Source organism: Camponotus vicinus, unplaced genomic scaffold (genome assembly GCF_025532165.1).
Source record: "Camponotus vicinus isolate PSW18456_S1 unplaced genomic scaffold, iyCamVici1.0 SCAF_11, whole genome shotgun sequence".
NCBI lineage: Eukaryota > Metazoa > Arthropoda > Insecta > Hymenoptera > Formicidae > Camponotus > Camponotus vicinus.
The window spans coordinates 17,024,351-17,049,118 of record NW_028141947.1 but is presented as its reverse complement, the minus strand read 5'-3'; the positions used below and the strand labels follow the sequence as shown (position 1 = coordinate 17,049,118).

The following is a 24,768-nucleotide window of genomic DNA, read 5'->3' as shown; positions in this document are numbered from 1 at the left end:
GATACATATAAAGATGTACATTACATCTTTATACTTATTAATTGAAGAATTATTAAAGCTACTTATTTTGAGGAAAAAAGTAATAAATAAAAAAAGAAAATCCACTAATTGTAAGCATGAAATGCATATTTATATTTAAAGTAAAAGCAGAACATTCATTAATTATAAGCGTAAAATGCATGCTTATTTGATTTTGATAAGCTTTGTAAATATGAAGAAAAAAATGAAGTGCGGAAAACAAAAATTGCTGACCTAACATATATTATACGGTGCGTATCCATGACATGTTTTATATATGTCATGATTTATATGTTTATTTATAAGTCTGATTTTTCCTAGAGCTCCTTAAAACTGTGCTCGCGTGATAAATTATACAAACAGGAATGTTGGCGTAAATTTAATTATATTAACTAACATTGCATTAATCGATGTGGAGCAGCGATACTAGACTTTCTCTTATAGAATCTCCAAGAAATTTAATAGCTATTGTTTGACATCTATCATATTTAATGAGATAAAATTTCACTGATTTTATAATACATCAATAAGTGCAATTGAAATGATATTCTCTATAATTCTACTCGATGAGGAAAAGAATTTTATAGCGACACAACGCGCATCATCCAGCGGCACGAGTGTCGACCAATGGCGCTGTAGCGTGGTAGGAGCCACTGCCGCTCGCACGTGATTGGTGCGCTCGCGCTACCGCTTGTCACTATATAAACTCGCGTGGAAGCTCTTCGCCAAATCATTCTGTCTCTGAGCTCGCTTTGATACAGATCTACGAGAAATCGATCATGCCACCGAAAGCCAGTGGTAAGGCGGTGAAAAAGGCCGGAAAGGCGCAGAAGAATATCAGCAAGACTGATAAGAAGAAGAAAAGGAAGAGGAAGGAGAGCTATGCTATCTACATTTACAAGGTGTTGAAGCAGGTTCATCCCGACACTGGAATCTCCAGCAAAGCCATGAGCATCATGAACAGTTTTGTTAACGATGTCTTCGAGCGCATTGCGGCCGAAGCGTCGCGATTGGCTCATTACAACAAGCGATCCACGATTACATCTCGCGAGATCCAAACTGCTGTAAGACTTCTGCTGCCCGGCGAGTTGGCCAAGCACGCCGTCAGTGAAGGAACGAAGGCGGTCACCAAGTACACCAGTTCAAAGTGAACAAATTACGGAAACGGCCCTTTTCAGGGCCACCAATAATTAACGTTGAAAGTTCTCGTATCGTATCGTGATTCTTTCAGTTTGCTAGAATGTTAAGATTAATCTAATTTATAATAATTATATGTGTTACTAATATATAATTATATATAAAATTATAAATGCTTTTAATATTTCGATGGATTTTATAGAGAGCTTTATTACTTCTTGTTATTTTTGAGAGAATCTTTATTTACTGTTTAAATAATGAAGTTAATTCTCTGATCTGCAGATTCTAAATATCAATTATAAAATAGGAAATTACATTTTTTAAACTATTACTACACAGAAAAATATCTAAAAATGAATAGATGAGTGCTAGATAATTAGAAAATTTTAGATATACTTACAAACACGTGCATCTTTTTGTACGTAATTTAAAAAAAATTAATAAACATTAAATTTAAATTATTAAAAAATTATTAAATATAAATTTTAATATCCTGAAGACATTTAATATGCAAAGCAAAGAGAATGATTAATGATTTGAAATACACATACATATTATAGTAAGAGGAGAAGTTCGATTTTTTTCATCCAGAAATTTATTTATAATTTTCAATAAGTTGGTGAAAATTCCTATCAATGTTTCTATCATTCTTCAAATATATTCATTCATAGAGGTCTCTCTTCGATTCATAAACGAAAATACCTTCGATAGAAATCGATCGATATTATGGAGTAAATAGCGGGATTGACAGTGATGTGTGCCATGTGTATATTTTTCAAAGAAATCGTGAAATATTCTTATATACAAAGTATATGATGTATAAATACTGTAAATATAATTCCAACTTTAATTGATCAAATCGCGATAATACGTGTACATAAAATATTAGCAGCGTGTAGTAAAATACATGCTTCAGAGGTTATGTTTTTGTGTTTAGCACTTGTGCTTTTTATGGGGGTGCAAGAATATTTCTCTCGTCATAGTACAATTCAATCAACTTCCTTATTTTTCCTGATGTTCCATCGCATGTAAGAAATCAAAATCTTGATTTTACTATTTAACGGTATTTGTACAATAGTAATATCTGAAAACAGAAGGCTCGTAGGTTATTCTTAACCTAAAAATGTCCGACGACGAGGATCTGGTTTACGTGAAGAAACAGAAGACCGTTCATTATGGCTCGCTGGAAGAGGCGGAACGCGCCCGACTCGCAGCTTTGCAAGTTGCTGTCGAAGCTGCGGACGAAGAGAAGGATGCCACAAACGCGAATGATATCACCAATGCTTCCAACTTGGTCGGCAATGTGCACATCTCAAACGAGTATATGGAACTCGAGGATGAAATGTCCAAAGATCGCCAGGCATTACTGGAAGAATTCGAACGTAGGAAAAAGGCCAGACAGATTAACGTTTCCACCGATGATTCCGAGGTAAAGAAACACTTGAGACAATTGGGTGAACCAATTTGTCTGTTTGGCGAAGGCCCTGCAGATAGAAGAACAAGATTGAGAGAATTATTAGCCAGTGTAGGGGAAGACGCTATAAAGAAGAAGCACGAAGAAGAAGAGAAACCGCTTCATACGGTTGAAAAGGATACGGAAACAACTTGGTATCACGAGGGCCCAGAATCTTTGCGAATTGCACGATCATGGATAGCAAGTGAGTCTTGATTTAATTCTCTCTAAAAAACAATAGAGATATGTAAATTTATATTACTCATAGATACTGCAAATATTATGCAATTTGTATATGTTTACAGCATATTCATTGCCCAGAGCAAAAGTGCGATTGAACGAGGCGAGACAAGATCTAGAATTACCAACTGCGACTCGAACAGCGAAAAGACAAGAACTTTTGAAGAAGTTGCAAGCATTAACTATTTATTGCTCTCAAATTGGGGATACGAGACCCATCTCCTTTTGTCAGTTTAGCCCTAATTCAAAAATTCTTGCTACCGCATCATGGTCAGGCTTGTGCAAATTATGGTCTGTACCTGACTGTACTTTGTTGCGCACTTTAAAAGGACATATTTGTAATGTTGGCTGTATTGTTTTTCATCCAAAAGCTACGATAACCGAAGATGTGATAGGTGATAATGCAGGACAGACTTGTGTGCTGGCATCTTGTGCATCAGATGGTCTGTATATTGTTATAAATTATGTAAGATTATCAGATAAAAAAGATTCATAGATTCAAGATTCGTTTTATTCATATAAATATTATAATTAGGCACTGTGAAATTGTGGAGTGGTGGCACTGGCGAAGAACCATTGGCAGAAGTAGAAGGACACGAGCCTCATAGAGTTTCCAGGATAGCGTTTCATCCGTCCGGACGATTTCTTGGTACGTGTTGCTACGACGCATCTTGGCGATTATGGGATTTAGAGCAACAAGCAGAAGTACTTCATCAAGAAGGTCATTCTAGAGCTGTACATTGTATTAGGTATATCTTTTCTTATATATATGATTGGCTTTATTGATTTTTACTCTATGTCAATCGCGATTTTTAATATATATTTTTATTCTTACTCAGTTTTCAGTGTGACGGAAGTGTTTGCGCTACAGGTAGTCTCGATTCTTTCGGTAGAGTATGGGATTTGCGTACCGGTAGATGTATAATGTTTATGGAAGGTCATCTAACATCCATCTTTGGCGTCGATTTCTCGTCAAATGGTTTTCATATAGCGACAGCAAGTGAGGATAATACTTGCAAGATATGGGACTTGCGAAAGAGGACCTGCATATATACAATACCGGCGCATACCAACTTGTTATCCGACGTAAAATACCAGAGAATAGAAGGACAATATTTAGTTACCGCGTCTTACGACAACACAGCCAAAATCTGGTCCAATAAGACATGGCAACCGCTCAAGGTGCTACCAGGTCACGACGGAAAAGTCATGTCTGTCGATGTGTCTCCCGATCACAAATTTATCGCGACTAGTTCGTATGATAGAACTTTTAAATTATGGGCTCCAGAATAAACCAACTGAGAGAATATTTTTTCTAAAAGGTACTATGTCAAATATATTATAAAAATTATTCTTCAGCGTCCCTTATTTATATAATATAACAAAGTATGTATATACTTATGTGAAACACAATAAAATCACGTTTCATTTATAATTTAATTATAGCGATTCTATGGAATTCACTATGCATTATTCGTATTACGTAATCATATAATTTTGTATACAATAGTTTTAATAAAAATTAATTTCTCCGAAAAACAATATGTTGATTATATTGGAGAAACATACTTTTCATTTTTAAATTTGTAATATATTTAAAATTACAGTCGGAAATGTTATTAACGCTCGTATTGCGCTTTTCAAAAATATGTCTTCCGTGAAATAGGTCTTATAATCGCGTATAAACTTTTGACGTTATTTATAACTGGGGCAGCTGCCCGTTCAATAGGCGCACCGTCGATGTTTATACCATCCTCGACAAAGAGTCACGAACATGTTAACTACAGGATCCGAACTCTTATGCCGAGGTTTGTCGAGTACATTTCAAGACAGGAACTGAAAGAGGAAGATCTCGCGCGCTCTTATGTTATTAACAAACTTTCAATGTAATTCTGAAACAGCATCCTTTAGAACTTTCGTTGTAGATCTTATACTGTTGTACCGACAGAATTTCTCTTTGAAATTGTAATTTATTTTTCTTCATTTTTAAATTGCATTCAAGTGTCTTTTGATATTAGGACACAAAATATATTTACTTATGAAAATAATTTTTAATTTTTTTAACTTATTAATATAGGAGAACGGAGGGAGAAAATTATATTTATAATCTTGGAAGATTAATATAATTATATTTCTATCCTAAATGAGAGATATTATAATTACATATTTATATTCTTTTCAATAAGACCGAGATGATAAAAATTTCAATTTTGAATCGATATATATGATACATATGTATCATATATATAAATCATATATATATATAATGATTTTTTAAATATGTATCATATATATATATAATGATATTTTTCTATCTAATTATATATATAAATATATATAATAATTAGATAGAAAAATATAAAATAATAATGATATTTTTCTATCTAATTATTATATATATAAATATATATAATAATTAGATAGAAAAATATCATTATTTGATTTAATTACAATTGATCATGCGATTTATCGTTTTGATTTATATTTTTTAACATTTGTGTGTCATATTTTTCCCATAAGTCTCTTGTGGTCATGTGTCTCTTGTTATAACTAGATTAAATTCTAACAAAACCGAGAAATTATGCAAGTTTTTACTTGCGGTATAAAAATTTTACATATAAGCACATTTTAGAAAATAAATTAGTTTTTTTTTATGTTACCATTATAATGTCTGATATTATTGGTAAGATATTTTTTGTTATTATTTTGCATTAAACAAATATATACTTGATAACTTAATCTGCATGTGCTTCCGGTGAAACAATAATTGCTTAAATCTTAGATTAGAAAGTTTAGATATTTGTTACTCTTTAACAATTTTTAAGCGACACGAACTAAAAAAAATATACACGATATGACTACTGTGAGAGACCAAAGAATTTTAAAAAAGTTGTTTTTTTTGTATTATCTAGCAATCTCGAAACAAAGCATGCGAGTCATGATTCGGTAAAAGGTAAGGGTTGATGAAGCCAGGTTCCACTGCCTCCTTCAGCAAAATCGGCGACCGTTTGTCCATCCCCTTTCAAAATCCATTTCGTTGTTAATAAACCATCCACCCCTACCGGACCGCGTGCGTGGATACGTGCCGTCGAAATACCGACCTTTAAAGAAATATGATAAGATAAAAAATTATGTCATTAATAATTTGCAACTCGTATACGAGTATACACGAGCGGAAGATGTGTATTACATTTTTTCATTATATCAAAAGCTATATCATAAATCTCGCGATAAAGCCGATTTAATTACTTTTTATTCATTAATAATAAAATTGTTTGTTTTTTAATTAAAAATTTAATTAAATTTCCGTAGTTAGAAAGTATCTCACCTCCGCTCCAAGACCGAATCTGTAACCGTCCGCAAATCTGGTGCTGGCATTATGGAAAACACACGCACTATCCACTTCCCTCTGGAAATGCTTGGCTGTGTTAGTGTCCTCGGTAACAATGACATCGGTATGACTACTGCCATATTTATGAATGTGGTTGATAGCGTCATCGATGTCGGAGACTACCTCTATGGTGCACTCTAGTGCGCCATACTCGGTTCGCATGCTTTTGGCAGCAGGTGGACCGAAAGTCAATATCTCTCTTACCTTTGGACCGGAATTGATTTTCACCTGAAAGATGTATGTAAAGCGATCGAGTTTTCATCGTCATTACGAGAAAAGAGTATCGATTGAAAGATTTCGTTTTGTGAAAAAAATTGGATTAAAATTGATATAAATTGGTAGAATGCATTAATACGTGTCACTGAAATTTCTGTAACGCGTGTAAAAAATTTTTTTCCATTTATATTTTACAAGAGAGACGTAAAAAGATTTAATCTTTCCTGTTTCGTATTGAAAAAGCTAATATATATATGTTATACCCGACGTAACTTTCGACTTTTTACGACATCCCAACGAAAGTCTCGCGACAAAAGTTTTGCTTACGAACGCGAAGTTGCAGCAGCGTGACACGAAACAGGAAGGAAATAAAAAACATTACACTCAGTTCTTAATCTCCTTTAAATTACAGAGTTACTGTCGGCAAATCCTTTTGATCTGATCAAAAAGATTCTTTTTAAAGTAGCTAAAAGCTAAGAACTCTGGAAATTAAATGTACCGAAATAAATAACGCTATATTTATCATTCTTTTTTCTTTCGTTACACGATATAAAACACTCACTTCTTCTTTGCGCAGCATGCTGCATACATCGTTAAAGAAGTTGCCTCTCATGAGACCCTCGTGTATCAGCAAAGTCTCCATTGCATTGCACGCAGCCGGATAATCGCACTTGGAATCCCTGATGATCCTCAAGGCCTTCGTCAGATCCGCGTCCTTGTCAACATAAACATGACAGATGCCCTCGGCGTGTCCCAGCACAGGTATATGCTTGGATTGCTCCTGGATCGTGCGGACGAGATCCGAACTGCCGCGAGGTATAATGAGATCAATGTGTTTCTCCATTGAGAGAAGATCGCTCACGTCCTCCCTCGTAGACACCAGCGAAATAGCATTGGAGGCTTCGAATTTTGCGAGCGCCTCCTTCACGAGCTGCATCAGGTACCTGTTGCTATTAGCGGCCTCCTTGCCGCCTTTCAGAAGGAGTCCGTTGGCGCTGGACATGGCCAAAGCAGCCACTTGGGGTAGGCTATCCGGTCTGGACTCGAAGATCACCAGCAGCACACCGATGGGCACCGTTATCTGCTGCAATTCCAGGCCCTCGGCAAGTTTCGTCCTACGCACAATACGACCCACGTTGTTCAACGAATCTTCCGCGATCTTGTGCAGACCAGAGCTCAGAGACTTCAGCTTCGCCGGCGTCAGGGACAGGCGCGAGAGCAGAGCCTTGGCCAGGTTTTTCTTGCTCGCGGCTTCCAGATCCATCGCATTTGCCGCAAGAATATCGGACTGTCTCGACTCCAACAAATCCGCCAGAATTCTTATACATTCGGCACGTTCCTCGGGGCGTAACGCCTGCAACACTCTACTGCCGATGCGAGCTGCAATTTTATTCGTGAGTTTATGAATGCAATTTTCCAGCCGCTATCAACGATGGAGAATAAATTGTACCTTAATAGGTTGGTCTTTTTTTATAGCTTTTTAACCCGCGTTTAAATATTTATCAGTTCAAATATTTATTTTTATTTATTTGCTTATTTTATTATTACGATTTTATTTTACACATGAAATCTCAAATATGGCGTATGTCATAATGATATTTTATATTGTGAATAAACATATAACGAATAAATGAAACTTTTCAGCGCCGAAAGAGGATTAGCAATATGCAAAGCGTGCATTCGGCGTAATGGTTACATTTATTCCAGAATTATATGTACGCTCAATGCAGTCAGCATTGCATTTCAATAGCTTACCGCGCATTTATGAAAATAAATTATTATGGAAATAAAAGCACATTCAAAAAACTTAAATTAATAAAATATGAACATAAATTACGCAACGTGGAAAGAAAGAGAAGAAAGAGAAGAGAGAGAGAGAGAGAAGAAGAGAAATTAAATCAGGCAACTAAAACTTGTGTAAAACTATGCAACACCGAAAAAGTTACAAAAGTTGTCTGTCCATGTGTATTATACATTTTACAAGATCTTCTCCAACAATCACGAAATCTTAAGATTTGGAAATTGAAGATACCATATTCGGCGATCACCTCGACGGGAGTAGACGAGCCGGCGGCTTGCGTGAAAAACGTTCCAATTTTTCTGCCGGATATGATGCTCTTAATGGCTCTTTCCTGAGTGCCCTTGCAGATGACCACCGCGACGCCGCGATCCATCGCCCAGAGAGCGGCGTTGACCTTGGAGCTCATGCCGCCGGTGCCCACCTTCGACTTCTCCCCGAATTCGATGGTATTTCTATGATCGGAATTGAAGGTGTGCAGCATCTTCGCGCCGTCCTGCCAAGGTGGCAGATTGTAAATCCCATCGACGTCGGTCATGAGAACTAGCAGGTCCGCTTGGATCTCGGCCGCCAGCATCGCCGCCAGGGAATCGTTGTCCTTGATGGATATACCTCGTCTGCCGCTACTACCTGCTACTTCGTCGTCCGAAATATCCGGCGGCGGCGATACCGCATCGTTCGTGTTGATGATCGGCACGATGTTCAGACTGATGAGTTCGCTCAATGTGCTGAAGAGGTTCTTACGCGTTTCCTCGTTGTAAAAGTCAGGTTTGGTTACCAACACCTGGGCGATCTTGACTCCGTATTGCGCAAACATCGCGTCGTAAAGAGACATGAGACCCGATTGACCCACCGCAGCGGCCGCTCTGGGTTCCAGCATGGTTCCTTGAACATACAGTATCAAAGTACGTAAGTTTTATACTTCACTTCGAGAGAGAATGTCGAGAAAAGCAGAGAACTCGCGACTCGAGAGTCGTTTTTGGAATACATTTAAAGATGCTTCTGGGAGATGCTACGTCGAGAGACTAGCAAACGGCAGATAATTGAATAAGGTAGATTGGAGAGAATTGTTTGCTGACGCGCGCATTGATCGAAAGATCTATACTCGACATAATTTCTCGGACAAATAGGATCCCGCAGGAATTCGTCGCCGGATAGTTGTTGGTTCAACCCATATAGACAGACCGAACATTGTCGACTACTATCGGAACATTGACACTTTCCGCTTGGGTACTTTTACAGAGTTAAAAATTTACGAACGATTGTATTCTAGGATCAACACTCTTGTTTACTTATAAAAAAAAGAATGTGTCTACCATGTGTTTGACATTATTGATGATGCTTTTTACTTGCACTTAAGACTACATATGTTTCACACATATGTGCTATTTTCCTTTAATAATTATAATTAATCCTTTAATAATTGAATGAATATTAAAATGTATAGTCTAATAATGATTTGTTATTTTTTTCCGTGAAAGTATTAATACTGATTAAATTAACAAATAATTTGTAGGGAATAGCAATGATTATAGTACCAATAAAAGAATTTTAATCGCATCATGTAAAGAGAAAATTGCGTTGAAGCTGAGAAAATTGTTGTCTCCACAAAGTCGATTTATATTAAATATTGTCATGAGAAAGAAAAAATATTCTTTTCAACACACAAATAATTTATTCTTTGTACAGCATTCTTTTTGTTTATAACAACATTTTATTACGTCTTTTATTCCCTCTCTTTTAAATTAATATTTCTTGTCCCTGTAAATAAATAAAAATCATTTTCAATGCTAGCAGGCAAGCATTAAAGTTAATGCATCACGTGCACGTGATATCAAATAATCTTTTATTATGTATATTACGATCATCACATTAATGTTCTTCGAGAAAGTTATTTCTAAAGTAACAGCATTACATGTCATAAAACATAAAAAATGATCGCTTCAAACGAGCTGATAGTAATATGTAGTTAAAATTATATACTTTTTATACTTTATATTATCGTTTTAAAGCTACAGCGAAAATTACATCGATAATTACTGTATTTTAAAAATTCACGGCGCATAATTTCTTTATACATGATCCGCGTGCAGCATGTGTGCGATCTTAATTAGAATTATGAGAATGCAGTTCAGAACTGTTATTCGACCGGAAATCTCTCAAAGAGGATTAACGCAAATTACAGTTCGCTACAAGATTATCATATTCCGGCTTCAATTTTCAATTATGTTAATCGTGGTTCAACTGCACTCGTATTTACATGTAAAGTTCTCTTAGTTTCCATTCGCAAATGAAGATACTAATTAAAGCGTACGTCTGTACACGTTGCATTCTTGATATAGTTTGATATAAACAGATAAGAAGAGTCAAATTGGCGTAAGAATATACAGCGCCAATTATCCCGCTCAATACTGACGTATCTTGCAGGAAGAGTAAAGCAGCTAAGGAGGGTTCATTACTTACGAAATAGGTCAAGTTGAATTTAGGGACTTGTGATCAATATAGCCTTTGAGCGCGGGAAACTGTAGCGTCTAGAGTCTAGATAGATTGCGTTCTCATACGATTATGATTCAGAATCATATCAAACTGTCGATGAAATTGAGAAGAAGACAAAAGAGAAATTAATGTGTCGAGCCAATCTTATCCACGCAAGATATACAAAGAATCTTTCACATAATTATTGTTCTTATTATAAAAAATATATTTTATATTAATAAAAATATATTAATGTAACTAATAATATATTATTAGACTATTTAAAATTAGAAAAAAATTAAAAAGAAAGAACTGTATATATATAATTCATATAATTATTATATAATTATTACATACACACATATATGTACACACATATATATATATATATATATATATATATATATATATATTTATTAATATGTTTATATGCAATTATATCTTATCAGTTATATCTTATCAATTTCCACGGGCGAGGGATAAAGATATGGATGAATGTAAACAAAATCTCGAGAGTGAGAGAAACAGAGAAGATATAGTACCTGCGTGTTCCCGTGTGTGATCCGTAGGACTCAGGGTCTCTCTCATTGACATAGACATTAAAAGCTCCTGGGTAAGCTTTTGTTTGCCAAAGGCAACCGCACCGCTGGTCACCATGATACATTCACGTCCATCAATCTGACACTCGGCTACCTGCTCCACGATAGATGCGAGACGTCCGAGAGCCAGACCTTGTTCGTCCTCCCTCGTTATAACAGCGCTGCCGAGTTTGATGACCAATCGACGGGCATATTGTAATTCAGTGCGCTCCGAAAAAGTCTGTTGTCTGCGTGGCCTCTCCGAAGTTTGCAGCTCTCTTCGCGCGTACCTTTGCGATGCGCCTTTAGCAATCTTGAAAAGTTGTTTACAAGTTAGACAAGTAAAATAGTTACAGAAGTAAAATCGCAAAAAAATGAGGAAAATGGCTGCAAGAGAATAAAGCGAAGCTTTGAACGAATTATCTCTCACATTTCACAGCAAATCTGGTATATTAAAATATATCCGACAAATATTTATTAAATGAACGTATTATGTTATCATTTAATATTCATGCAGCAAAGGGTCTGGCAATACTGAAGCAGAGTTTCTGAATCTTTGCAAGAAGTTATGAAGTTATAACGGTGTAGGGAGACGCCAGTAGAATTTAATATCTGTTGGAGCAAGAAGGAGGGAGGCGAAACTGTCTGATCTCTCTCATATTTATAGAAGGGTGGATTGTATTTATTTTAATATATATTTTTTTTATATATACATATATAAAAATTTTTAACAGAGAAAATTCTAAGTCGCCCCGCAAGAGAATGTTTAAAACTATTGTATTGTTTCTTTGTGAACTAACCGATCTTTCTTCTCCAACAGTTTTATGTTAACATAGATAAATGACGTAGTATTTTATTTTCTCTATAACTGCTATTTAAGCGTAAAATTATCGTCGTGTCTTATCTTTGTACTTGACGATGTTACGAATTCATCGTCTGTTTCGAATAAAGATGCAATAGAGATGCAATATACACAATGTAAAATAAATTTTACGCTAAATAAATTGGACACTTTATCTATACCCTTTACAATATTATGAACATAAATTAATTAATTCAAGAAGAGAGTAATTGGATGTTGAAGTTTATCGGAAAGTTGTGTCTCTATAAGAAATAGATGATATATTTGATAGATTTATTGGATATCATCGAAAAGCTTTCAAAGTAGGTTTTAATTAAGATATACCGATAAATATTTGTTCGTATATATATATCTCTCTTATATTGATTGTGCAACAAAAAATATATAATAATTTTATATTAATAAGCCATTTTAAAAAATTTATATATGCGAATGATAATTTTCGTATCAGTTATATCTATCGATTATGATCTGTTTACATCGCCGTCCATATCATTTATTTTATAATTGATAACACGAAATAACTTGATAAGTATATGTGGATAAGAGGAAGATGATATCCGAGATCGCTCGTGTATTTTTCACGTTCAGACAGAACGTCATCTCTCGCAACAGATACAATTTCGGATTACTCGCGACACAAGCTTCGATTTTCGCAATCGTTTAGCAAAGATGTTCCCCGTTGCGCGATTACTGATTGCGCGTTGTAAATCATATCATAACCCTCTTATCTTTGCACCGAGAAAGAGAGAAGGAAATGTGTTCTCTTTTTATGTGTTCTATTTGTCAGTTCCCGCTTGTACAGAGCTCGAAAGAGTGCAATTTTCCACGTGTGCATTTGCCGATACGCAATTCCATTTACGGAAATTGGCGAGCGCACAAACAAACTTTTACAGAAGTTTTCACACAGTTTCATAATCGTATCACACTACGGCTAGAAAAATATTTTTATCATAACAACCATAAACAAAGAATTGCCATAATGTCCATAATAAGTCGAGGGAGATAATATTACGCATGTAATTATTAAGCCAGGCAATAATTAAATATGAGTAAATTTTTTTAATAATAAAGATGATAATTATCAAATCAATTTGATCATTTTAATTATAAAATCTTATTATATTTTTAGCCGAAAAAAGAAATATTATGCCTCTAATTCGTTATTATTATTATTGTCGATTTTCAACAAATTATTTAGATCTTTTCTAAACAAAGAAATTTTTTGTAATCAATATCTCGTATTCAGTTTTGCATGAAACATTATTATTATGTGTTATAAACTAATTATGATCGGGATGTGATACGACTAATGAATACTTTCAACAAACATATTTTATCAAACAAATTTTTATTTCCTTCTTTCTTTGCCTACATTCTTCTATCTTTTACATTCAATCGTAATTTTTCTCTGATAATATGTATATTTTGTACATATCATCTACAATTTGAATAATTTCGATAACTGTATATCAATATTTAGTTACTCAATTCTTATAGTTATCGCCACGATATATCGCATGTTGCATTATCAGCGGCCTCGGATATACTTGCATATGATATCTGTAGGTACGATGTATTTTTTATAAATAATTTGTACATAAATCATACATACATTCTATGAATCATTTATCTTTCGAGGAAGCTTGGAGCTTTATATATGCATTTGCCGATAGCAGATGCGCGAACTATTAGATACCGCAAAATTTCGTCAACAGATAATTGTCTGATATTTGTATCGTTAACCCCTTCACTGTCAGTGACCCCTGTAGGGGCCAAAAAAATTCGTGCCACTTTTGCTTCATGACCTCTATAGGGGCATCTTGGAAAAAACATGTTATTATTATTACGATTTGGTTGTCCTTGAGTATTTTAAGGTTTCTGAAGTCGCTGAATTCGAATCTGAAATCAGAATTTCGAACTTCAAAATGGCGGATCAAAATTCAAAATAATTTTGGGTTTGAATAAAAATGGGTTTCTTATCGTTTTTGGGGTCGCCGAATTCGAATCTAATATCAGATTTTCCAAATTAAAAATTGCAAATTTAATATGGCGGACCAGAACAAATAGTTGCCATACATAAAAGATGTACACTTTTTTCTTCAATTACTTATAAATCCCGCTATCTGCTGAATCTAGAGTCACGAATTATCAAATCAAGCTGTTTGCACAGAAGTGGAAACGTATACCAGTTTTCAAGAAATAAAATAAATAAAGAAACGGAGTCAATAACCGCTACGTCCTCGATTCGTGACTCTGGGTTCAGCAGAGAGCGGGATTTAAAAATAATTGAAGAGAGAAATATACAACCTTTATGTATGTTAACTATTTGTTCGAACTCTGGTCCGCCATATTGGATTTGCCATTTTCAATTTGGAAAATCTGATATTAGGTTTGGATTTTGCAACCCCAAAAATGATACACATTTTTATTGAAATTCAAAATTATTTTGAATTTTGATCCGCCATATTGGATTCACTATTTTAAATTTTGTAATTCTGGCTTCAGATTCGGATTCGGCGACCTCAATAATATTGATGTTGACGTATTCATGCAATTTTAAAAACTTTTTTCTTCAACACACTTTTGGCACGGAAAGTTTCTTTTCGCTTGACAGTGAAGGGGTTAATAGCAATCGAATTACGCGTCAATTATTCGTTATATTCTTCTTAACGTTATCTCGAAATTATGTCATATACTTTATCGATTCGCAAAAATGACGGATAATCGACAAATTTTAATAATCAGTCTGCAAAGAAATTTATCAACTAATGTCTTCATATACAGGGTGTCAGGGCAATCTCTTCCCAAAAAAAGCTCTTGTAGCTTACCTCGAGAGCTTTTCAAAACATTATAATAAAGTATTTTTTCATTAATTGCAAATTACATATTTTTTCTTCGAAACAATTATGTGTTTTCTTTACACCAATTGATTCCTCTCATTATTTTGTACATAAAAGTATTAAGATAAGATAATCGAAAAATGAATATTTTACTAGATATTTTATGGCTTATGTAAAAATTAAGAAATTATTTCAAGCCTTATAACTCGAAAAGTACTCGACGAAAAAATATTTTATTATAGTGTTTTGAAAAGCTCTCGAGGTAAGCTGCAAGAGCTTTTTTTGGGAATAAATTACTCTGACATCCTGTATATTATAACATGACGTTTCACAATTTCACAATTTCCTGGATTGACGACCGATCGCGTATTTTCCTACAATGTTATCTCGAATGTATCTTTCGACAAATAAGCATGACAATACAGAGTCACACATATGATACTCTCTACGTACTGTTAGCTGCGGTAAATGCAGTCTCGCGAATGATGAAGACAATCTCCGTGGTAAATGCCCGTGTCGGGCGGATCTCGCTAATAGCAGGATCGAATACATGGTACGGTCTCTATCTTCTACAAGGAACACGATTAATCGGTCGTCTGCCGGAAGATCCTCGTCGCTTGCTATCCAATATCACATTTGCTTGATGCTCATCGAATACTTTTTGCAATTCTCGATTATTTCAAAAGACGTCGGTTATTAACGGATCACACACGGGGAGAAATACTTATAGGTCACCTTCAATCGGGAGGAAAATGTTGATCGCAACGTCGAGTAGTGTGATTGAATTGATTCTTCTGGTTGAGCCGAAATAGAAAGAGGCCGAAAAAGAAATAAATCACGAGACGGGAGAGATGTGGGCGAAATTGATCTTGTACTTTGTCACTGACAATGAGACAGAGCGGCCGTAGCGATGGTCAATGACACACTACTGCTGTTTTCAACGTAAAATCACTTCGGAAGACATCGTTATCGTGGGTAGATTAGAGACTCCGACGAGTAAACGGAGTGATGAAACGGAGCAAGCCGGAGAAGACTAGAGGGAGGAATCTCTTCTGTCGAGATCAAGACTTGACGCAGTCAAGTGACGTCACACGTACGTCCGATCTCATGCTCTATCATATTCCAGACATTTCCCGGTTGCGATCTTCAAGGCAAAGTTCGCGCAAGTTTATACGCACGAAAATTTCGAGTCATGCAGTTTGATACTTTGACGAACTTTGACTTCAAAAATTGCAAATCGAACAAACAACACAGTTGATAACAAATCCATTCTTTCTTGACGTTACATCGTGACGTAAACAAGTCGATTTGTATCCGATCAATCGTAGCACGACAAGGCGATATTTACATATGTGTAGTGTACAATCAAAATATGCTATATATTTTATGTGAAGTATTAAATGACGTCAATTAATGGAGTATTCCTAATCATCACAGGAATCCCAAGCGATTTATATTGAGGAAAATTTATCGCACTTGAAATACATATATCATAAGACCAGTTCGCTCTTCCATCGTCTTTTTCAACACTCTTATCAGGATTCGTAAACAACCGCGTGTTATTACATCATGCATAACGCGATAAAATATATATATATATATATATATAAATATATATATTACTTGTATACTACTTGTGCATATATTTGTGTATATCAGTACAATATTTGCGATAATTTATTCAAAGCTCGTTTACTTTTCATACTCTCGAGATCGATGAAACTCAGGTGAAACTTACGCTTCTCATAAAATGATTACTTTGACGGTACTATGTGCAAACAATTTCCGTTCATTTATGATCCTCGTAAAACATTATATGGGAAAAGGATTTTCCTCTTGGGAAAATCATTAGGCAGCAGTAAAAAATAGAAGATGAAAAACTTATGTAGATAAGAATACATTCTCCCTTCGATACGTTTAAAGCTTATCTTTGGCATGTAAACCAATAACGCGGTGAAATCTATAATAAACGCAAGTAATATCGTATAAATTGTACGTGCAAACCATAGTAAAATTTAAATTTTAATAATTTAATTAAAAATTATAGATTTTTATAATTTATAAGATTTAATAGATGTAGATACAAAATTTAATAAATTTTTATATAGTGTATAAAAAATAATAACACAAAATTATCAAATGAAAACAAAAATTTATATATATTAATTAATTTATATATATTTTTTGGATAATAATCTTTCATACATATTTTTTCTTTTAATCTTGATTGTTCAAGATGTTGATAACATTACAATAATCTTATAAAGTGTTTCGATATTATCTAACAAGGCATCATTTAATTAGAGAATCAGTGTTTATAAAACAAACAGAGGAGCGCGAAATCGCTTTGTAGACGGGAAAAATGCTTTATCAAAGAAACGAATCTGAAAAGATCTGTCAGAAAACTGGCTGACAAGCAAATAATCAAGAGAAAGCTGTTCCCTTTTTATGTTTCTACGCTTAATTTATAAATAATCCGCTTTAGGATCCCCTTTGTCGCAAGCGGCTTACATACGCTGAATGAAAGCTCATAGATAAAATATACAATAGGAATACTTCAACAACACTGGCCGAGCCCGATAAAATCCCTTCAACCATGTTCTTCTGTAAACATAATATAATTCTCGAATAAATTTCCACGCAAATCTCCGTTAGCTCATACTTATTTATTAACAAACCCGTGCTAATGGCCAATGAACAAACCTGCATTTTATAAGGTAGTATACTGTTTGACCTAACAACTTTCATCTTGCTAATACATTGTCGTCTCAAAAAATATCAAAGAGATGCTCTTAATCAGATTTAATCTCCATCCATCGAAAAGGATGATTTTAAGTTAAAGAGCCGCGTTTTTGTCGGCCACACAAGAGGGAAAATCTCCGGTATAATATAAAAATATGCATGCACATGTTTCTTATTCAAAGAAGAAGCATGCTACGTGTATGTAATGCAAGTTGCGCATTATGTACGTATGTATCATGGTTCTCAACAAATTTACGCTAGATTATAAATCACACGACATGATAATATATTTCGCATGCTAATATGCGGTTGTGTATAAAGCATCCTTTTCATTACATATCAAATGTATTGTACGCGCGGAACTATCTATTCGTTATTGTCGGCGATCTGTCTCATTTGATATTGCAGCATTTGAATGCTTCGATAGTTTACTTGGTCCGTATCGATTTGTCTATATTACACGACGTTGGATAATGAAGATTGTCAGCCTCACACGTGCCATATACATTGGTCAAAGACATACAGGGGGTACAAGGGTATGAAAACATAAGATAATTTCATATTGGACTTGAAATATGAATCTTGTACGATTTTGCGATAGTGTATCAAAAAATAATGTTTACTTCTATAAATGCTTCTCTCTGTATTGAGAAAAATTCTTTATGAAGATACAAATTTGCTGAGATAAATAGTCTGTATTTTCATTTGATGTAGCGATATGAATCGTTCTTAAGTAGAAATGCAGTAATCAGAAAGTTCTCGACGGCGCAAATAATCTTTATTATAGCGCAATTAAAAATATTACCGTAGGGCAAATGATACTGATATTACAATATAGACTAATTTGAAGCAGGTTTTACTCGAACGCGGTGTAATTTAAATATTAGCTGCGCAGGAATATTTAATCTCAATGTTGACTATTAAAAACTCCCTCGCGAAAGAGAGAGAGAAGAACGTCTAATTAAACTTTCATTTATGATAAATCTACTTGAAAGTGGCCAGAAGCTTCGTATAAATTAATTTTAATTCTAGTACGACCTATGCATCATTTACATATTCCGCAATAAAGATAATGCATCTTTATTTAAGTTCCCGCTGCGTCTGCCGCCGAGTAATTAAAGCCCAGATAAGAAAGCTCGGCGAGCGGTTTCAACATGAAGAACGGCGTCGTGTTTTCGAATAACGTTACCGAATGGTATCGACGTCTCGCGACCGCCGTTTAAACCGCGGCGCAACACATCGACGAACAAAAAGCGAGGCGCCGAGGAGAGAAAAAGCGATCGGACGACCAGGCGTGAGGTTAACGACATCCGACAAGAAGTTTCTGCACCAGCGGAATGATATCGCGCGGGGTGGAAGAGAGAGAAGGAGAGCGGGGGAGAGAATCGACAGAGAGAGAAAGAGACAGGTGTCAAGCAACGGGAGCGCGTGAGGTATTTTACAAAACGCCACCCCTTTCTTTCATCCCACCCTTACGCGAGCGCAGCATCCTCTTCGACGTGTGCTGGTCTCTTTATCTATCTCGTTTTTACCCTTTCCGCCGGATCTCCCTCCCTCTCGCCCCCGTAGAGCAAGAGAGAGCTTCTCGAAGCCTTCGACGAGGAGGCTTGCGCAGAGCGGCGAAGCACTCAAACGAGGAGCAGGCATCGGGCGGCGGGTGGCGGCGTCGTCAGTCGTCGTTGTCGCGGGAAAGCGTGGGAGAGCATCGGCGGAAGGGAGCAGGACCAAGGGAGGCTGCGGACAGCGGACGAGAGAAAGAAGGCGCGACGCCGCGCGGCGACGGGCGCGGGTGACAAGAGGGTGGCGGAGAGGCAGAGAGCGAGAGAGAGAGAGAGAAAGATAGAGATAGAGAACGCGCGTCTCTTTTCGACGTCGACGCAACCGGGTTGGCGCAGAATAGCTGCTCAGTGCTCGTCGAACGGCGCCGCGCTGCGACGGGATCATGCCGCCGCGCCCTGCGCCACCGATCGACCGATCTCAGGTACGCGAGAGAGAAAGAAAATTATCTTTCCTGAGCGAGCGGAGGCGTCAGCCTCCGAGGAAGAAGCCGCGGGTTCTCGCGGCGATTCGCCCTCGCGGGGAGAGAACACGAGCGTGGGAATCTCGCGCGCGGTATCGGGACGTAATTGCATCGGGGGTGCATTGTATGTTGTATGTATCTTCGGCGAGGATATACGCGAAGCGAGAGTTTGCGCTCGATTCTCCCGAGAAGGCCCTCGGTCCTCCTCGGTCGCATCAACTTGGTCGCGTCGTCGTCGCGAAGAGAGAATCGCGCACGGTGATCGTAATAAACGAGAGCAACGCGAGCATCTTCTTCCATGATGCGCGCTCTGCGAAAGTTTCGGGGTGTCTCACGCGGATACTGTCCCTCGGCGGAATTCTTGCCGGGATCTCCGATATTCTTCGTCATCGATCGACGAACTGTTTGCGTCGCGAAATAGAACGCGTATCGCATTTCCCAGACGCGTATTCCCGCGAGTTCCGCCGCCAACTTCCGCCCGCGATCTCTTAGAGAGCTCGTAGCACGAAAAGCTCTCCGGGGTAGGTAATGAGGGAAAATGGGTCCTCGTTCCTTCGTAATTTTCCCCATTATTTCCCCGGGGGATGCTGCGATCCCGTCGTCGATCCACATCCGCGACTTTATAAATTAATATATCTACTTCGCTCGAGAGAGAAAGAGAGAAAGAGATTTGATCGCTTGACATTGCTCTCTAGAAAACATGATCAAGAATTCATATTGGTCACATTGAACTGCTACATCGAGTTCAATTTTCTTTAATATCCTCGTAATAATGGAATCATAAAATTTGCACTGATCTTGATTCGCAATTCGATAAGTACTCGAGAAAGTATTCCTTTTAGATTTCTTATAGTCATCTTTTCCTTGGCACAATCGAATATATGATGGCTGTTTGCCGGCGGAAGACTTCTGAATCCTTCTCGGATCCACGAATGAACAAAATTGCGAATCCGTTCCCATCGCGATTGTCGAAACGGCTGTATGATTTTGGCAAATGTAAGGGGAGTGCGCGTGTTTCAAGTATATGCTCGGGGGATGCGAAAATTACGCGTCTCGCGAGAGCTTTTACGCGACGGTTATCGCGCTAAGATGTTCGTCGGTAGGAAAGTGGTTAAAGCGTATCTTTGGCCAGGCACTGGTCCCTAATATCTTTTATCAGTTGCACGGTACCGCTTAAATATTTGTTAATGTTTTCATGAGGCAGACGAAATGTGCTATATCGAATCACAAGTAGCTTTGACACAAAAAATGGCACCTTATTTATCGCAAAGAAGCAAGAAATTGTGAATTTATTTCTTGCGAAAGCGCGAAATAAATGCACAATTATACTTTTTTTTTGGATAACGCTGGTGTTAATTTATTCATAGGCGTTAATAAGGATAATTAGATGTTAATTTATTCATATTATTTTGAATATATTTTGTAAAAGTAGACTTTCTCTTTAACATTTAGACACTTATATAATAACTTTTTTCTTGTTGTTATACGTTATCGTTTAAATGTCACATATTTTAATCCCATAAGCGGATAATAATTGAAAAACATTTTGAATTTCAAAAAAAAATTTCAATTTAAATATCAGAAAATATTTCAAATATATGTGGGAAATTTATAGTGTATTTATATTTATAATATAACAGGGTAACGAATTTGCAGGATTTAACTTCTGACATTTTTCCGCGTTTACTTTATTTGTAATACCCATATTTATGTTAATATCGTATCTATATAGTAATACTTCGTATGCACGATTCATATTTTCCTTCCAAATTATTGATTACAACAGCTAACTACGAAAGACAATTCGGACTTTAAATTAGTTACGACTTCGTTGCATTTGTTTGCGAGAACAATCCTTCCTTCATCTTGCTTATCATGGGAAATTTTCTCTACTTCGTTTGCATTCTTTTTGCCATAAACTATGCTATTTTTTCTCAGCGCAAGCAACGTTATTTACGATTGTTTACAAATACCTGCGGAGGTGGTATACATGTGTACACGCGAACCCGCACGCGCGTGTGTTCAATTAAATATCTCTCGTATAGAATTTGTTGACGCGCAATCAAGATATCCGGGCCTATATGGTGTAATTCAATTGCAGCGGTTTTTAGGTCCATTACAATGACGGAGCGCGCTCCATGGCGACGGAGATGCTCGACGTACGCTGGCACGTCAGTGAATTTTCGCCGCACAGGAAAGAGGCATAGGTTATTGATTATCGTGAATGGCTTTATAAATAACTGATCGTGTAGGAGCACCCGTCGGAGACGCGTAAATATCGCTTGGCGAGTCGTTCTTTAAAATCGCTCCGATATCGGAATCGTTTTCGATCCGAGTATCGCGTCAATGATTGCATCGCGATTACGAGGGATCTCGGTCATGTTCTTTGATATTTCTCCGAGACCGATCTCTTCCAAAAAAAAAATTACTGACAAGTCTTATCAACGGAAAACAGATCTCTGCAAATCCCGCTCGAAGTAGATAAATCGGGTTGCGAGGATACTTTGTTTCTGTTTATCTATAATCTATAATCAAATATAAAAAAAATAATCAAGAATTGCATTTGAAATATCTGTATACCCATCGGCTATAAATAACCTGGTGCCCTCGGTACGCGATGGAAAATTTTGGCTAAAATATCAGATTTTTTGTCGAAAGCTTTATTAACAAATAACTGCATAATTTAATCTGAATGTTCGTCATTTTTTTATCCGGCAAAATTGTATTTCACAAAAGTTTATTAAATTCTCCATTTATTCGTTAATTCGCGTGTCAGAAAAGGAATTTAATACTTCCGTAGAAGAAAAGTTACAGAAAGAAAGCATTAAAGAATCATAAGATTACACTTTTCTTATCTAAATAAAATGAATAAATACTGGTTTTTTAAAGAAGTTTTTGCGAGCAATTTTTTTGATTTTTTTTTCGGTATCTATGCTTGTGAGAAGCTTGAATATCGCGATCGATTAAAGGATGTTTTTTCAAATTACTGAGAGTACCGATGCGCAATATATAGGACAGCAGTGTATATAATAGATTGACCGGAAGCAAGTTGTCCATCCATCGTATAGTCACAGCACAGTATCTCTTCTGTACGGAATAATCCTCTAGTACATGTACCGGTCAGTGCCGTTGATAAATGAAAATTACCGTATGTAATGCGATGATGGATGAACTACTAATGCATGATTTTCTTTCTCTCGATGTTAAAAGCTTTATCTACTTTATGCTACATTCTCCTGTTATTGCTAGCAGTATCAATAAATTTTGTTATTCTCATTAATATCGATCGATACTTTATTCAAGAGTTTAGAAAACTCATATGTAAGAGATAAAATTCACGCACAATGCACGAAGAAGATAAATAAACGTGCAGCAATATTCAAGTACGTGACTTGGTGGAAAAAATAAAAATATAATAAATTCTAAAATCTTATATAACTCTTTGGCAACTTTAAATTGTATTCGCATCGTTTACACTTTTATTGTCCATCGTAATATAAAAATGTCAAGAGCTGAGTACAATAAAAGAAAAACTTGTGATTTCTTTCTTTATATCCAGATTTATATATATTAAAATGTAGAATGAGCTTAATTTAAATATCATTATATTAAAAATATATAGAATATCGAATAGAATTATATCATTTTAAATTGAGACGTCTCATGTATTCCATTTCGCGTTCTCGAAATGACATTACATATTTTCGTTGTAAATACAATCACTCGATAAATGTCAGCATATCATTTTTTTTCAATTCTACGATATTAATGAAGAAGCATTATAATAATATTTGATTGAAACATGTCAGTTGTAAAGAAATTGGAATGTAGCTCAATCAATTTATGAAAAGTTATAAAATCGAATAATTATAAAATCAATTGCACAGTCCAACTTTTCTTCCTTTGACTTTAAAGAATAAATTCGTAATAACTTTCGTTAAATAAATTCTGACACGGAGAAGAAAATAAATTTTTCGTGTCGATACTTTTATCGAGAAATCATCGTTGAAGCATAAATTCTTGAACTAAAACGAATCAGAGATATTGGAAATTTGGATTTGGATAAAGCGCATAGCTAGAAATTTTAACCAGGTATAGGTTTACTCGATCGACTACATTTTCAATCATCGTTCTATATCAAATAACAAACTTAAACTTACGCATACAAACATTACGGTTCATTCTTAATAGTCAAGATTTAAATTTTCGATAAATATTGAAGTTTGCGTAATATTCAATTTTCAACGTAGAAACATAGTAACATAAATATATATCGCCATCATTTATCGGTAAAAGACATTCAAAGACACTTAATATAACGACAGTCCTTTGAAATAAAAACTTTCATCATATCGAATATCCGTCACCTGATTCTTTATATAGGCTACATGTCAATCGAACTTTTACCCTGTCCATTGTGATAATGGACCTCGAATTGGTCTTTGACAGGACACTTTGCGATGTCTCTGCCTTAATATCAGCGATTGGTGAGAGATCCTAATTGTTCGCTTAATTTGTCCACGTATTTCCGTCCCATCTTTGTCTTTCAGTAATATTAATGGAAAAATATTTCTTCGAAAAAATACAGCTCACGTTTCGTTCTCGAGCGTAATTAATGATACAGAAAAAGATGAAGGAAGAAAATATATAGATCAATAAGAAAAAGAAAGAAAGAAAAGAAAGAGGAGAAAGAGGTAATATAGAAGTTTTCGCCAAATAACATTTATAAATGTATATCAGAGGAAGTTGTACGTGATTTACTGGAAAATTTATAAACTCGATGGAAACTATTTAGTTTGTGTTCTAACAACTGTCATGTATTTTCGCGAAAACATTGCTCTCGATGGCTGGTGTTGCAGCTCTTTACTGTTTCATAATTTTGTTGAAATTGGTACCCCAGCTTTAGTGCACAATCTAATTAATGTAAGTAAAGTCCGTCATGGCCATACTATACGCGTACACATACACACACACGCACACAATTGAAGATAGAAT

General features: G+C 35.8%; 4 protein-coding genes across 8 annotated transcripts in view; 3 read left to right on the top strand and 1 right to left on the bottom strand.

Annotated features, from left to right (window-relative positions):
* The first annotated feature begins 529 nt into the window (after positions 1 to 529).
* LOC145962361 (histone H2B) lies at positions 530 to 1,515 on the top strand. Its single transcript, XM_083083425.1, has one exon. It carries the CDS (start codon positions 798 to 800, stop codon positions 1,167 to 1,169), a length of 372 nt encoding a protein of 123 aa, XP_082939551.1. The 5' UTR covers positions 530 to 797; the 3' UTR covers positions 1,170 to 1,515.
* A 219-nt stretch (positions 1,516 to 1,734) lies between these two features.
* U4-u6-60k (U4-U6 small nuclear riboprotein factor 60K) lies at positions 1,735 to 4,792 on the top strand. Of its 3 annotated transcripts, none has more exons than XM_083083407.1 (5): positions 1,735 to 2,183; positions 2,261 to 2,813; positions 2,914 to 3,291; positions 3,384 to 3,597; positions 3,688 to 4,792. In XM_083083407.1, exons 2-5 carry the CDS (start codon positions 2,279 to 2,281, stop codon positions 4,139 to 4,141), a joined length of 1,581 nt encoding a protein of 526 aa, XP_082939533.1. In that variant the 5' UTR covers positions 1,735 to 2,183; positions 2,261 to 2,278; the 3' UTR covers positions 4,142 to 4,792. The 3 variants fall into 3 exon arrangements, with proteins under 3 accessions (XP_082939533.1, XP_082939532.1, XP_082939530.1); XM_083083406.1 differs by having other exon boundaries at positions 2,250 to 2,813; XM_083083404.1 differs by having other exon boundaries at positions 1,736 to 1,983; positions 2,093 to 2,813.
* An 867-nt stretch (positions 4,793 to 5,659) lies between these two features.
* Positions 5,660 to 24,768, bottom strand: part of P5cs (Delta[1]-pyrroline-5-carboxylate synthase) — a 52,634-nt gene continuing 33,525 nt past the window's right edge. Inside the window, exons 1-6 of one of the 2 annotated variants that reach the window (XM_083083392.1) lie at positions 15,465 to 16,030; positions 11,271 to 11,619; positions 8,488 to 9,138; positions 7,018 to 7,835; positions 6,177 to 6,467; positions 5,660 to 5,949 (exon numbers count right to left, since the gene is read on the bottom strand). In XM_083083392.1, coding sequence (XP_082939518.1) covers positions 5,785 to 5,949; positions 6,177 to 6,467; positions 7,018 to 7,835; positions 8,488 to 9,138; positions 11,271 to 11,619; positions 15,465 to 15,563 — 2,373 coding nt within the window. In that variant the 5' untranslated portion in view covers positions 15,564 to 16,030 and the 3' untranslated portion in view covers positions 5,660 to 5,784. Of the gene's footprint in view, positions 5,950 to 6,176; positions 6,468 to 7,017; positions 7,836 to 8,487; positions 9,139 to 11,270; positions 11,620 to 15,464; positions 16,031 to 24,768 lie in introns of those variants that run through there. The other variant, XM_083083393.1, reaches the window with a different exon arrangement.
* Positions 19,439 to 24,768, top strand: part of Ir25a (ionotropic receptor 25a) — a 38,164-nt gene continuing 32,834 nt past the window's right edge. The window contains exon 1 of one of the 2 annotated variants that reach the window (XM_083083388.1): positions 19,439 to 19,734. The gene's annotated coding sequence lies outside the window, so the exon portion shown is untranslated. The remainder of the gene's footprint in view (positions 19,735 to 24,768) is intronic. The other variant, XM_083083390.1, reaches the window with a different exon arrangement.

Bases quoted from the DNA above. Each gene is read 5' to 3' on its own strand.
- LOC145962361 (XM_083083425.1), top strand. From the start codon at position 798: ATGCCACCGAAAGCCAGTGGTAAGGCGGTGAAAAAGGCCGGAAAGGCG.
- U4-u6-60k (XM_083083407.1), top strand. From the start codon at position 2,279: ATGTCCGACGACGAGGATCTGGTTTACGTGAAGAAACAGAAGACCGTT. The intron at 2,814-2,913 runs GTGAGTCTTGAT...ATATGTTTACAG, and splicing joins TGCACGATCATGGATAGCAA to CATATTCATTGCCCAGAGCA. The intron at 3,598-3,687 runs GTATATCTTTTC...ATTCTTACTCAG, and splicing joins AGAGCTGTACATTGTATTAG to TTTTCAGTGTGACGGAAGTG.